Source organism: Dipodomys merriami, unplaced genomic scaffold (genome assembly GCF_024711535.1).
Source record: "Dipodomys merriami isolate MVZ:Mamm:240054 unplaced genomic scaffold, mDipMer1.0.p SCAF_142, whole genome shotgun sequence".
Classification (NCBI taxonomy): domain Eukaryota; kingdom Metazoa; phylum Chordata; class Mammalia; order Rodentia; family Heteromyidae; genus Dipodomys; species Dipodomys merriami.
The window spans coordinates 1,301,317-1,313,548 of NW_027202738.1; the positions used below are offsets into that span (position 1 = coordinate 1,301,317).

The window sequence follows — 12,232 nt, forward strand, 5'->3', positions numbered from 1 at the left end:
TCCGCCAGGTGACCCCGGCCCGGTCCACACCAGGTGCGGAGGGGGAATGGACACCAGGCCATGGGAGGGCAGAGGGAGACACAGGAGGAAAGTTCTGGAACGGTCAGGTACTTAATAAGTCCATGAGGAAATGGAGGTCATCCTCTCCAGCCCGGTCCTGGTTGAAGTGTCCCCCTGGCTGCCTCCCCCGTCCCCCAGCTCCCTAGGCCGGGCCTGGTGCCTGTGTGTGACCCCAAGTCGCCTCGTCACACACGGGACCCGGGGAGGTGGAAAGACAGGACCCCGAGACGGCTCAGAAGGGTTTATTGGCCACACTGCAGGGGCAATCCAGGAGGGCTTCCTGTAGGAGGAACGCAGCCCACTGTCCTCGGCGGGGACCAGGGACTCTGCTGCGAGTGCCCCGGGGGTCTCCGGGGCCTTCAACTGAGGCCCAACTGGGCTTTCAGCGTCTGCAGCTGCCCGCTGTCGATGCTGTTGCCTCCGCAGACGATGACCACGACAGAGGCCAGCGAGGGGCTCAGGCGGCCCTGGGCCTGCAGCTTCCCCAGCAGGCCCGAGTAGACGGCAGCCAGCGCCGCCCCGCAGGCCGGCTCCACCAGCATGCGCTCATCATCTGCGGGCAGCCGGGGGGGGGGGGGGCACGGCTCAGCAGGCTCCTGTCCTGCAGCCGTCCGTCCGTTCTTCTGCCCATCAGTCCATCCAGCCCACAAGCTAGCATGTCTGTCATCAGCCTGACCACCCATCACTAGACTGTCTATCCATCTACCTACCCATCCACCCACCACCCATCCACCCACCACCCACCACCTACCCACCCACCCATCCATCCAACTACCAATCCATCCATCCACCCATCCATCTATCCACCCACCCACCCATCCAACCACCCACCCATCCATCCATCTATCTACCCATCCATCCATCCATCCACCATCCAACCATCCATCGATCCATCCAACTATCAATCCATCCACCCATTCACCCATCCATCCATCTACCCATCCATCCATCCATCCACCCAGCCATCCATCCATCCATCCACCCATCAACTCATTCAACCACCCACCCATCCATCCACCCACACACCCATCCACCCATCCAAACACCCACCCATCCACCCCTCCACCCCTCCACCCATCCATCCATCCACCCATCCACCCACCCACCCACCCATCCACCCATCCAACCAGCCACCCATCTATCTATCCATCCACCAGCCAGCCCCTATCTATCATTTTATTGTCTGTCTGTCTGTCCATCCATCAGGACATCCATTGATCAATATATCAGTGCTTTCACCCACCTATCCACCCATCTCCCCATCCATCAACCTATTTGTGAGTCCTCCCTCCCTCCCTCCTTCTCCTGCTCCTGGCTATCCATCATCCACCCTCTCCACACACCCACACACGACCCCGTTCGTTGAGCAAACATTTATTACCTGCCCACTCCCTGCCGGGATGGGGGGCGGGGCGCTCACTCACCCAGGAATCTCTGCACAGCGCTCACGGCCTCTGCATCCTCCACCACCTCGGACACGACCTGGAACTCCTGCGCACACTCCAGGGCCCGAGCCATCACCGTCTTGGCGCCCAGGCTTTTGGCCACACTGGGGGGTGGGGAGGGAGACGGGGAGCAGGGAGGAGCTGGCCCATCGGCCTCTGCCCTGCCCACCCTGGGCCCCCACACGGGAGCCTGTGCCCCTTCATGCCCCCGTCCTGCAGCCCGCAGGGGACAGTCTTTGGCCCCGAAAGCCAGTGTGTCATTTTGTGCAGTGACAGCCCCCGTCAGAGCAACCTTCTGATCAAGAGTTCCTCCTGCGCCAGCGCCGGGGCTCAGGCCTGTCATCCTAGCCACTCAGGAGGCTGAGATCTGAGGATCACGGTTCAAAGCCAGCCAGGGCAGAAAGGTCCCCATGTGAGACTCTTATCTCTAAGCAACCGCCAGGAAGTCAGTAATGGAGCAGTGGCTCAAACTGGCGGTGTGCTAGCCTTGAGAAAAAGAGCTCAGGGACAGCGCCCAGGCCCTGAGTTCAAGCCCCACAGCTGACAAAAATGGAAAGAGTGCCATGTGGTTTCCCGTTGCTTCTTGTTGCTTGCTTATTGCTCCCCGGATTCCTCGCAACGCCCCTGCACCTCCGTAATGTCACCGAGGATCGTGCTTTAACCGAACTGCATCGTTCCTTTCCTTCTAGTTGCGGTGCTAGAATTGAACTCGGGACACGCCCTTGGCCTGCGCTCTCGCTAAACTTAGATCTTTGTTACTGCGGTCGGAACTCCAGGGACAAGGGGAAACATTGAGGTGACCCCCACCCCTGCTGTTTGGAACTGGGTGGGTGCCCAGGCAGAACCTTCCCCCCTCCCCCCTGCCACGTCCCCTCCCCCCCAGCCCACCTGGATATGCTGGGCAGTGTGACCAGCTGGCCGGCCTCCAGGGCCGCGTGGAGGCTGTGGGCGCCCCGCGTCTCCATGGCGACAATGGGCACGTGCTGCCAGCCCACCGCCCGCAGGCCGGCCGCCACCCCCGCCAGCAGCCCCCCGCCCCCCACGGCCAGCACCAGCGCGCCGGGCGGGGTCTTCAGGGCCGCCTGCAGCTCCAGGACCAGGCTGGCATGGCCTTCCCTGCGGAAATAGGGGGGCGGGCGCTGTACCCCCACTTCTCGACTCTTCCCCTTAGCACCCCCTCCCCAGCCACAGCAAGGTGGGGGAAGGCTGACCTGGGAATTTTCTGGGACCCCCACCTTTGGATAGAGGAAGGCTCAGAGGTTTTTCTTTTTTGTCGGTATTGGGGCTTGAACTCTGGGCCTAGGCGCTGTCCTTCAGCTCTTCAGCTCAAGGCGAGCGCTCTACCACTTGAGTCACAGTGCCACTTCCGGTTTTCTAGTGGTTCATTGGAGATAAGATCTCATCTCAAGGCTGGCTTTGAATCGTGATCCTCAGATCTCAGCCTCCTGATTAGCTAGGATGACAGGCGTGAGCCACCGGCACCCGGCAAGCTCAGAGGTTTATTGGGGTCTGGGCGCTTCTGGGGGGACCCAGCCTTACCAGATCAGCGGGTGGTCAAATGGGGAGACGTACACCCAGCCGTCCCTCCTGGCCAATTCCTGTGCCCTGGTGTTGGCCTCATCCCACACCTGAAAAGAAGACAGGAGCTGAGGCCTCTGGAGGCTGGAGCGGAGGCTGGAGGCTGGAGGCCAGGGTCTCCACACTGCACATGGCCTGGTCAGGCCTGGGGCATGGCGCTCATTCCCAGCCAGAGGGAAGGCAAAGCAAATGGCAGTGCAGCCCGCCCTCCCTCCCTCTGTCCCGCCCTCCCACCCTCTCCTTGTCCTGCGCCCCCCCCCCCCGCCCCCGGCTCACACCCAAGTTGTTCTCTGCTGGGACAGGCAAATCACAGGTCCCAACTCTCAACACCGGGCTCCTGAGCCCGCCCCTCTGAGGACACCACACAGTCCAGGCCATTGTTCATGGAAAGGAGAAGAAGCCGTGCTCTGCAGCTTACGCCTGCCGTCCCAGCCACTCAGGAGGCTGAGATCTGAGGATCGCAGTTCAAAGCCAGGACACGTCTGAGATTCTGAATTCATCACCAAAAAGCTAGGAGTGGAGCTGTGGTTCAAGTGGTAGAGCACCCGCCTTGAGTAGAAAAGCTCAGGAACAGCACCCAGGCCCTGAGTTCAAGGACTGGCTCTCTCTCTCTCTCTCTCTCTCTCACACACACACACACACACACACACACACACACACACACACACTCAGGAAAAGGAAGCCAATTTTCTGAGGCAGGGAGGGGGAGAGTCCCCTCCTCTCGGGGCCTCACCTTTCCCGTTACCTGGACCTCGGCGCCCTGTCCCCGCAGCCTCTGTATCACCTGCGGGGCGGAGGTCTCGGGGAGCACCACCGTGGCGGGGATGCCCAGCTTCTGAGCGGCGTAGGCAGCGGCGATGCCCGCGTTGCCCCCTGGGAAGACGGGGGGCGGTGAGTGACTCCACTGATGAGCCCTCCCCCTGCCTTGCCCCCCCTCCTCCTCCCTCTAACCCAACAGAAAGAACGGTAGAACGGTTCTTTCTCCTGAGAGAGGCGGGTGGGCCCTGGGACTCCCGAGGGGTGACTTGGCCGCGCTGTGAGGCCCGGGTGAGAATCAAGCGAATGGAGGAGAGAGAAGAACCACCGAGAGCGGAACTGCAGAGGCCGCTCCTGGATCCAGCCGCGCCCGCACGCCGCTCACCCCATCGCTAGTCACAGTTCCTGCAGCCTAGCGCTGACACCTACACCACCCGTGGCCACCACAAGCCCTGGGTTACAGGAAGAGGACTCGGAGGGGACAAGGACCTCTGGGGCCATGAGCTGTCCAAGCCGCCTCTGCTTTGCTCATTTGCCTCCTCCGCCCCCCCCCCCCCACCACCAAGACAGTCTAGGTATGGAACCAAGGCCGGCCTCCGATTCACAGTCCTGCTTCTTCTCGCAGGCCGGGGCTGGGATGCGCGGGGTGGTGATGCACTGGGCTGAGGTCGGGCTCCCCACCCCCACCCCCATCAAGCAGGGAGCAGAGGGGTCACCTGAGGAGCAGACCAGGTGTTGGCACCCCTTCTTGGCCATCTAGAAGAGAAGCACAGAGTTGGGGCTCACCAAGCGGGGCGCACTTAGGCCCCATCCCACTGGGTGCCCCCGGCCCTTTGCACGTCCCCTGGGACCTCACGCCCGCGCCTGCCCGCGTGGCTGTGCCTCACCTCCTGGCAGAAATGCCCGATGCCCCGGATCTTAAAGGAGCCAGCCGGCTGCACGTTCTCACACTTGAGGAAGACGGCGGTGCCCGCCAGCTGGGACAGCGCCCAGCTCTCCAGCAGAGGCGTGGCGACGTGGAAGGGCTCGGCCCGGGCCCTCCCCACCAGGGCGCCCTGCATCCCCGCGGCCAGGCCCGGGGACCTGCGGGGAGGACACGGGTCAGCGGGTCACCGCGGGAGACCCAGGATAGGTGAGGGGCTCCCTTTCCCATGGGCAGGAGGTCAGGGCGGCTGCGGGGCTGTGGACGCAGAACGTGACAGAGCACGGAGGATTCGCTCAGCCACCATTTACACACACACACCGGGACCACAGCACGCGCGTGCACTTATGAAGACCAGGAAGAGGAGGGGGGAGAGAAGGGGGGAGGAGGAGGAGGAGAAGGCGGAGGGGGAGGGGGAGGAGGGAGAGGAGGGGAGGAGGAGGAGGTGAAGGAGGGGGAGGAGGAGGAGGGGGAGGAGGGGAAGGAGGAGGGGAAGGAGGAGGAGGAGGAGGGGGAGGAGGAGAAGTTGTTCCAGGCGGGGGTCCCGACAGTGGAGGGGTCAGTGGAGCTTGGGCGTCCTGTGGCTATAGGGACAGATACAGTGACAGGGCTTCAGGGGGGAGTGATTTAGGGGCATGTCAGGAAAGTCCTCTCTGGGAAGAGAAACTTTTTAAAGACTTTGCGGCTGACACCTGTAATCCTAGCTACTGGGGAGGTGGAAATCGGGAGAATCTTGATTCAAGGCCAGCTCTGGCCAAAAAGAAAAAAAGGGAGACCCCATCTCAACCAAGTTAAAAAAACACCGGGTGCAGCAATGTGTGCCTGCCATTCCAGCCACGAGAGAGGCATACACAGAGAGATTCTTACCGAGTTTCTTCCTATGGAATTGAACTCGGTCCCCAAGCACACCGTTCACAGTTCTAATGATCTCATGAAGCACAGTAAGCGGTTGGTTCTGTGATGGGGGGGGGCTGAAGCTTTTAGGTGTTTACATTTCTATGTGTCTTTGTACCCGAGGGGTCACCCAGCGTCTCCAGTGTGCTTGGACAAAAGCCCCCCAGCTCTGGGGCTTTGGGCAGCGAATGGCACGGGTCCTTCTGATTGGCAGGCAGAGAGGCCAATCCACACTCTGGATCTCTAAGTCCTCAAAAGGGAGGGTTAGAGCGGGGCCATGGGGAAAGGCGTTTCTGAGTGGAGCCGCAGCGGCAGGGAGAGCCAGACGGGTCACTCCTGGACAGGTAAGCGAGCAGGTGGATGGACGAGGGGAGAAGGAAGGTAGGAAAGAGATGAACAGGAGGAAAAAGAAAGCAAGGAAGCCCTGGGCCGGCCCAGGCAGGTCCAGTACCAACCACGAGGGGGCGCCACCCCTCCCCACGGCCCACAAGCCTGGACCTCACATCCATCCTCCATCAAGGAAAATGGGGTGGGGGGGGTGGTCCTCGATCTGCCTCTGGCCCTTGTCAGCACAGAACAGGGCCTGTCCAGGCTGGACACGCCTGGGGCTTCTGTGCCGGGAGACCCCGAAGAAACAAGAACCCCCCATCCCCCACCCCTAATGGGGGGCACGGACACCAGACTCTGCCCTGGAAGATGAGTGAGCCAGGCAATGGGTACAACGGGTAACAGCCACGCCGGGCCCAGTGCCAAGCCAGTAGGCACTCACAACGGTGCCAAGATAAGCCCTGTGACTCCCTGAATGCCAGCCAAGGTCACGCATCTAGAAGCTTCCAAGATGACTTCGACCCAGGCAGAGTCCAGGGCGGCCATGTCTCCTGTCCGATCAGCAAATGCATTCATCTTGCTAAGGCTGTGGGTGTTTGATGCTAAGCCGCCCTCGGGTGCTCTCCCCAGCCCACAGAGATGGAGGCCTTCTGTCAACGGAACGAAGCCCTGGCACCCACAGCGCGTGCGTGGAGGCCGGGCCAGGCTGGGCACAGGGCCTCGGCCAGTGTGGGGAACGGAGAGCGGCCTGGCCCTCCCTGCCAGGGGACAGGGCTCCAGCCTCAGCCCTGCTGCTCTCTGCCTTGCTGGAACTCGTGGACAGTGTGGTCAGGATGCCGGTGCCAGGCAAGGGCCACCTCTCTGCCCACCTCCCTCATCCCAGGCCTTACCCAAGGCCACCTGTTGCCCACCCTGGACCAAGGCTGGAAGGATTTCAGCTGCCCAGGCTGCCCTGTGGGCGCCTGGAGAGACTGGACACTCGGGTCTCCATGCAGCCTCCTCCCACAGGCCTCTGGGCTGGATCAGTGTCCCCATGTCCCCAGGGGGGCTCAGCCCTCCCCCCTCAGCCTGACCCCCGCTGGACCAGGCCCCTTACCTCCCACCCCACAGTCCAACAGTCCCTGCGTTCCTGTGTCTGGTCCGGCTGGGCTCTGCCCCTCCTTCCTCCCTCCTCCAGGGCGGGACTCTGGCCTCAGCCCCTCCTCCTGGGTTAAAGGGACAGCGAGGAGCCCTGGGGGAGGAGGGGGGACCTCAGGGAGGATTTGGTCCTCTGTGCTGGCTCCCAGACACTGCTGGGGTTCTCAGCCCAGCACTGGACGCTCACTCCTGTGATCCCAGCTACTCAGGAGGCTGAGATCTGAGGATCAAGCGGGAAAGGCTGTGAGACTCTTGGATTAACCACCCAAGGCTGGAAGTGGAGCTGTGGTTCAAATGGTAGGGTGCTACCCTTGAACAAAAAACTAAGGGACAGTGCCTAGGCCCTGAATTCAAGCCCCAGGACCGGCACAGAAAGGAAGAAAGAGAGAAAATAAAAGGACAAAAGAAGAGAAAAGAAAGGAGGGAATGGGGGCGGGAGGGGGCTGGGGGCCTGGCTCAGTGGCAGAGCACCTGCCTATGACGTTCAAGGTCCTGAGTTCAAGCTCCAGCACTGTTAAAACAAAACAAAATAAAGAACACAGAAGTAATTATTGGACACCTACATGTGCCAACCCTGGGACCTTCAGCCACAAACAAGATAGTCCGTCCTGCCTCGCCCAGGCTGGTGGAGGGGGGGGGTAAGGGGGAGGGGCCTGGCCCCATGGGAGGTGGGCGGGGCCTGCAGGCACTCGCGTGTGCACAGCAGCTGGGCCTGGCATGGAGAAGCCACGGCGGGCGAGCCAGCAGGAGGGCTTAGGGTTGGAGAAACGGGCCTAGGGGGGAGGGCAGAGGGCAGGGTTATTGGTGCCAGTGTTGAGTCTGAGTCTTACCCAGGGGTTCCGGGTGAACAGCACCCAGACCACACCCTTCCCTCATCCAACCTCATCCCACCCCACCTCCAGGCCTGTTTCCCTACCTGTGAAATACAAAATGAGACTCAAGAAAGATCTCCCAGCCAGGCCCCGGTGGCTCACACCTGGCATCCTAGCCACTCTGGAGCTGAGGACGGCAGTTCAAAGCCAGCCTGGATAGGAAAGTCCCTGAGACTTTCGAATGAACCACCAGAAAACCGGAAGTGGCGCTGTGGCTCTAGTGGTAGAGCGCTAGCCTTGAGCTGAAGAGTGGAGAGACAGCGCCCAGGCTCAGAGTTCAAGTCCTGCCCCACAACCACCAAAAAAAAAAGAAAGAAAGAAGGAGCTGCCAGCCCAGGGCAGACGCTGTAGGTTTGATGACTGACTCGTGGACCCCTCGGGTTGGCCGTGACCCAGGGTGGGGACTCTGCCCTCACACTGACCATCCACCCATCCTTGGCGGGAACTCTGCCCCAGACTGGGCACTGGTGGTAAAATGGGGTTGGTTAATGTGCCCTGAAGTGGCCTCCAGCTTGGAGAGAAAGAAAGACACAAGCAACAAGGGTGAGATCCCGGCGGGCTGCCCGGAGGAGGCCAGGGCTCAGCACACGGCTCAGCCTTGACCAGGAAGCACACCTTGCATATTGGGGGGGCAGAGAGAGAGGGAGACCCGTTCTTCTAACAGACTTGTGAGAGCTTTTATGCCCCGGGAATGAATTAAAACACAAATCTTAGGCTCCGATACAAACAGGAGTTCTGACACTTCCTGGCTGTGCCAGAGAGGCTGATTCACTCTCCAGAGGCCACACAGCAGTGGCAGAGCCAGGGTTCCAGCCCAAGCTTCTGGCAGGCAGGCAGGGGTGAGGCAAAGCCGGTCACTGAGCGTGTTTGTCACCCAGCCCCTGTCCCTGACGCCTGGGGCCACCAACGAGCCACCCTGACCTGGGCCTGTTACTTATTAACCTGCATCCTCACCCTCAGCTCCAGAGCACTGGGCAGGGGGAGCCCTGGCTTTCACTTGGCCTCTGATGTGGGGTAGGGGGCTCCCCTAAACCATCCAAACCCCCCCCCCTGGAGTTAAGCCAGCAGCCAAATTTCCCAACACTCACAGCGCAGTACCCCCTGCCAGCGCAGTGCCTCTCCAAGCCTGGCTAAGTTCAATCACCCCAGACCAGACGCTGAGGCCGGGACCTGTGGCCGCCAGTCCCCAGTGACTGTCCAGTGACTGCCCGGGGGTGGGGAGGGGGCCTTCAGCCTCGTCCCCAGAGGATGAAAACAGCCCAGCCACAGGCTTGGGGAGCCAGGGGGAGGGGCAGCCCCCCCCCCCCCGCTTCCCTCCCCAGCACCACAAGAAGTAAAAATCTGGGTGCATTGGAGCCTGGGACCCCTCAGTCATGCTTTATGACTGGGAAACCGGAGCCCAGGAAACAGAGGAGGGCGTCTATGTGGAGTCTTGAGGACAGGGGCCGCTCTGGTCCTGGGTTCCGGAGGTTGGGATGAAGCCATTATTTCTCAACCCAGCAAATGGCTTGAAGCCAGGCTCTGGGCAGGCGGGGAGGGAGGGTGAGGAACTCCTGCAGCCCAGCTCTGTCCCCTCCTGGACTGAGCCCAGTCAACAGTCAACAGAGGCCATGGGGTTTTGCAAACCCCAACACCCAGCAGGCCTTTTGAAACTGTCAGGCTGGTAACACAAAGTTAAAAGCAGCTAGGCACATGCCTGTAATCCAGGCCAGCTGGGCTCTAGAAGATGTTCTTAAAAATAAAAAATAAAGCCCGGCACTGGTGGCTCATGCCTGCCCCTAATCCTAGTGACTCAGGAGGCTGAGAACTGAGGATCGTGGTTCAAAGCCAGCCTGGGCAGGGAAGTCTGTGAGACTCTTCTCTCCTCCAGCAAACCAGAAGTGGTGCTATGGCTCAAAGTGGTAGAGTGCTTCGCCTTCAACAAAAGAGCTCAGGGACAGAGCCCAGGCCCTGAGTTCAAGCCCCAGGACTGGCACACACACACACACACACACACACACACACACACACACACACACACTAGTGGAAAAGTCCTGCCCACAATCCACTCTCTAGCAGCCTGCTGCTGGCCCGTGGGGACTGCTGAGATCTTCAAGTCTGAGAAGCATGGGAAGCCGTGGGCTTTGGGTCTTGTTTTGTTTTTTTCTCTCTTAGTTTAGGCTTCAACAGCCACAGGTGAAAAAGAAGCAGCTGCTGTCTTGAAAGCCCTGGTATAGAGAGTTGTGACATGACCCAGGACGGGGTCATCACCAGGCGAGTCTGCAGATCTTTGGGTGTTGAGCAGTGATTTCCACACGCTGTCACTATCACGCCTAAATGACACGCAGGCAGACAGAATTCCCCAAACAGGAACGGCCAGTACCCAGAACAAACAAGACGGTGCAGAGTACAAAGGAGCGTACCTTCAAAATCACCCCACACACCCCCAGACAGAAAACTTCACCCTGGAGAGACACGACAAACCCCCTCTGAGCCTGGGGACCCTGGATGGGGCAACGGGGGGGGGTCGAAGGTGATATTCTCCTTCTGTGGCCTCCCCAGAGCAGAGAGCTCCAGGCACACCCAGCACCTGGTCACAAAACCATAACCAGTGCCGTCACGGCCTACCTCAGTCCAGGGCCAGGGACGTCCCAGCCAGGGGCACTGTGGAAGGCTGAGTCCACTGAGATCCTGGGACAGGAACAAGGAGACCAGAGGAAACTAGGCCGGAAGGAAGTGAAGACTTCAGGACATAGACTTAGTTCATTAGTGGAGTTCCTGGAAGGGGGTGATATTGGGGTCCCTGGGACGGGGGGCGGGGGGCTCTCGTCATCATCTTAGCATCTTCCGATTCCAAAGCTGCTCCAGGACCCAGGGCGGGGCCAGTGCTAGGGTCTGTGCTGCAGGCCCAGGTTCCAGTCCCTGCCTGCCTCCTAGCTGCTCTGGTGGCTGAGAGCTGAGATCCACTTCAAAGCCAGCCCAGGCAGAAAAGTGCCGGAGACGCTTATCTCCAATGGACCACCCAAAAAAAGCCAGAAGTGAAGCTGCGGCTCACAGGGTAAAGCACCCGCCTTTCATGAAAAAGCTAAGAAACAGAGGGTACCCACGCTCTGTGTTGAAGGTATCAGCAACACACACACACACACACACACACACACTCACACACCTTAAGCAACAACAAAAAAAAAAAAAAAAAAAACACCCTGTAGTTTAGCCAAACACCAGTGGCTCACACCTGTAATCCTAGCTACTCAAGAAGCTGAGATCTGAGAACTGCAGTTCAAAGCCAGCCCTGGGCAGGAAAAGTCTGTGAGACTCTTATCTCCAGTAAGACTATTCAGAAAAAGCTGGAATTGGCACTGTGGCTCAAGGGGTAGAGAACTAGCCTTGAGCACACCGAGGCTCCAGAACAGAGCCCAAGTCCTGAATTCAAGCCCCAGGACCGGCAAAAACCAAACCAAACCAAACCCTGGTAGTTTCAGACAGAAGGGGAAACTGAGGGGGAAGGGGGAGGCTGGGAAGGGATGTGAAGGGTAAACCAAAGGAGGAGGCTGCAATGCTTGGTAGGAAATGTACACATTATCCTGCCCATGTAATTGTAACCCCTCTGTACAGTATGTTCACAAATAAAATAAAATTAAATTTAAAAAAAAAAAAGGGGGAAACTGACCCTGTTCTGGAGTCTGGATATGGAGACCGAAGGAAGCAGAGAGTGAGCAGGAGACTGAGGTTGGGAGGATGGAAGTTCAGGCCAATTTTGCTCAGCTCTCAGTTAAGACCCCATCTCAACTGAAGAAATGGGGCATGATGGCATATTCCTGTCATTCTAGCCACCACGGGAAGTATAAATAGGTGGATCACAGTCCAAACCTGTAAAAACATGAGAGACTAGAGCAAAAACAGCTAGGGACATGGCTCAAGATGCAGAGTGCCTGCCTACCTGCCAAGCACAAAGCCCCGAGTTCAAACCCCAGTATCAACAAGAAATACACAAACAAGCCAATGAGGACTCTCGGTGGAACTTGTGGTCTGAGATCTCATCGTGGAGCAAACGTTTTGATTTTCCAGTGATGGAATGTGGGCAGAATTCCCCCAGGGAAATCTGCCCGGCCACCTCCTCTCCTCGAGTGTTTTCTCAGACACTGGCTGACCCCAGGCCCAGGCTCCTGTGTTCTGGGTCCTGACCGTGGACGAGGTGTCCGGTTTTACATATCAGCGCACACAGAGAGGCTGTTTGTCACCCAGGGAGTGACGCAAATTTG

At 59.4% G+C, this 12,232-nt stretch overlaps 1 protein-coding gene across 1 annotated transcript; it reads right to left on the reverse strand.

The window, feature by feature from the left end:
- Positions 1-292: 292 nt before the first annotated feature.
- Sdsl (serine dehydratase like) lies at positions 293-7,134 on the reverse strand. The gene is made up of 8 exons (XM_070021414.1): positions 7,079-7,134; positions 4,727-4,922; positions 4,556-4,595; positions 3,817-3,956; positions 3,045-3,133; positions 2,394-2,621; positions 1,485-1,609; positions 293-613 (listed from the first exon to the last, which is right to left on the reverse strand). The coding sequence occupies exons 2-8, from the start codon at positions 4,898-4,900 to the stop codon at positions 420-422; spliced, it is 990 nt and encodes a 329-aa protein (XP_069877515.1). The 5' UTR covers positions 4,901-4,922; positions 7,079-7,134; the 3' UTR covers positions 293-419.
- Between the last annotated feature and the right edge of the window lie 5,098 nt (positions 7,135-12,232).

What these genes read in the sequence shown, in the direction of transcription:
- Sdsl (XM_070021414.1), bottom strand. Translation starts at nt 4,900, where the DNA reads ATGCAGGGCGCCCTGGTGGGGAGGGCCCGGGCCGAGCCCTTCCACGTC. An exon ending in ACACCTGGTCTGCTCCTCAG is followed by an intron (nt 3,957 to 4,555) that starts GTGACCCCTCTG and finishes CCGTCTTCCCAG; the next exon opens with GGGGCAACGCGGGCATCGCC. An exon ending in AGGTCCAGGTAACGGGAAAG is followed by an intron (nt 3,134 to 3,816) that starts GTGAGGCCCCGA and finishes TCTTCTTTTCAG; the next exon opens with GTGTGGGATGAGGCCAACAC.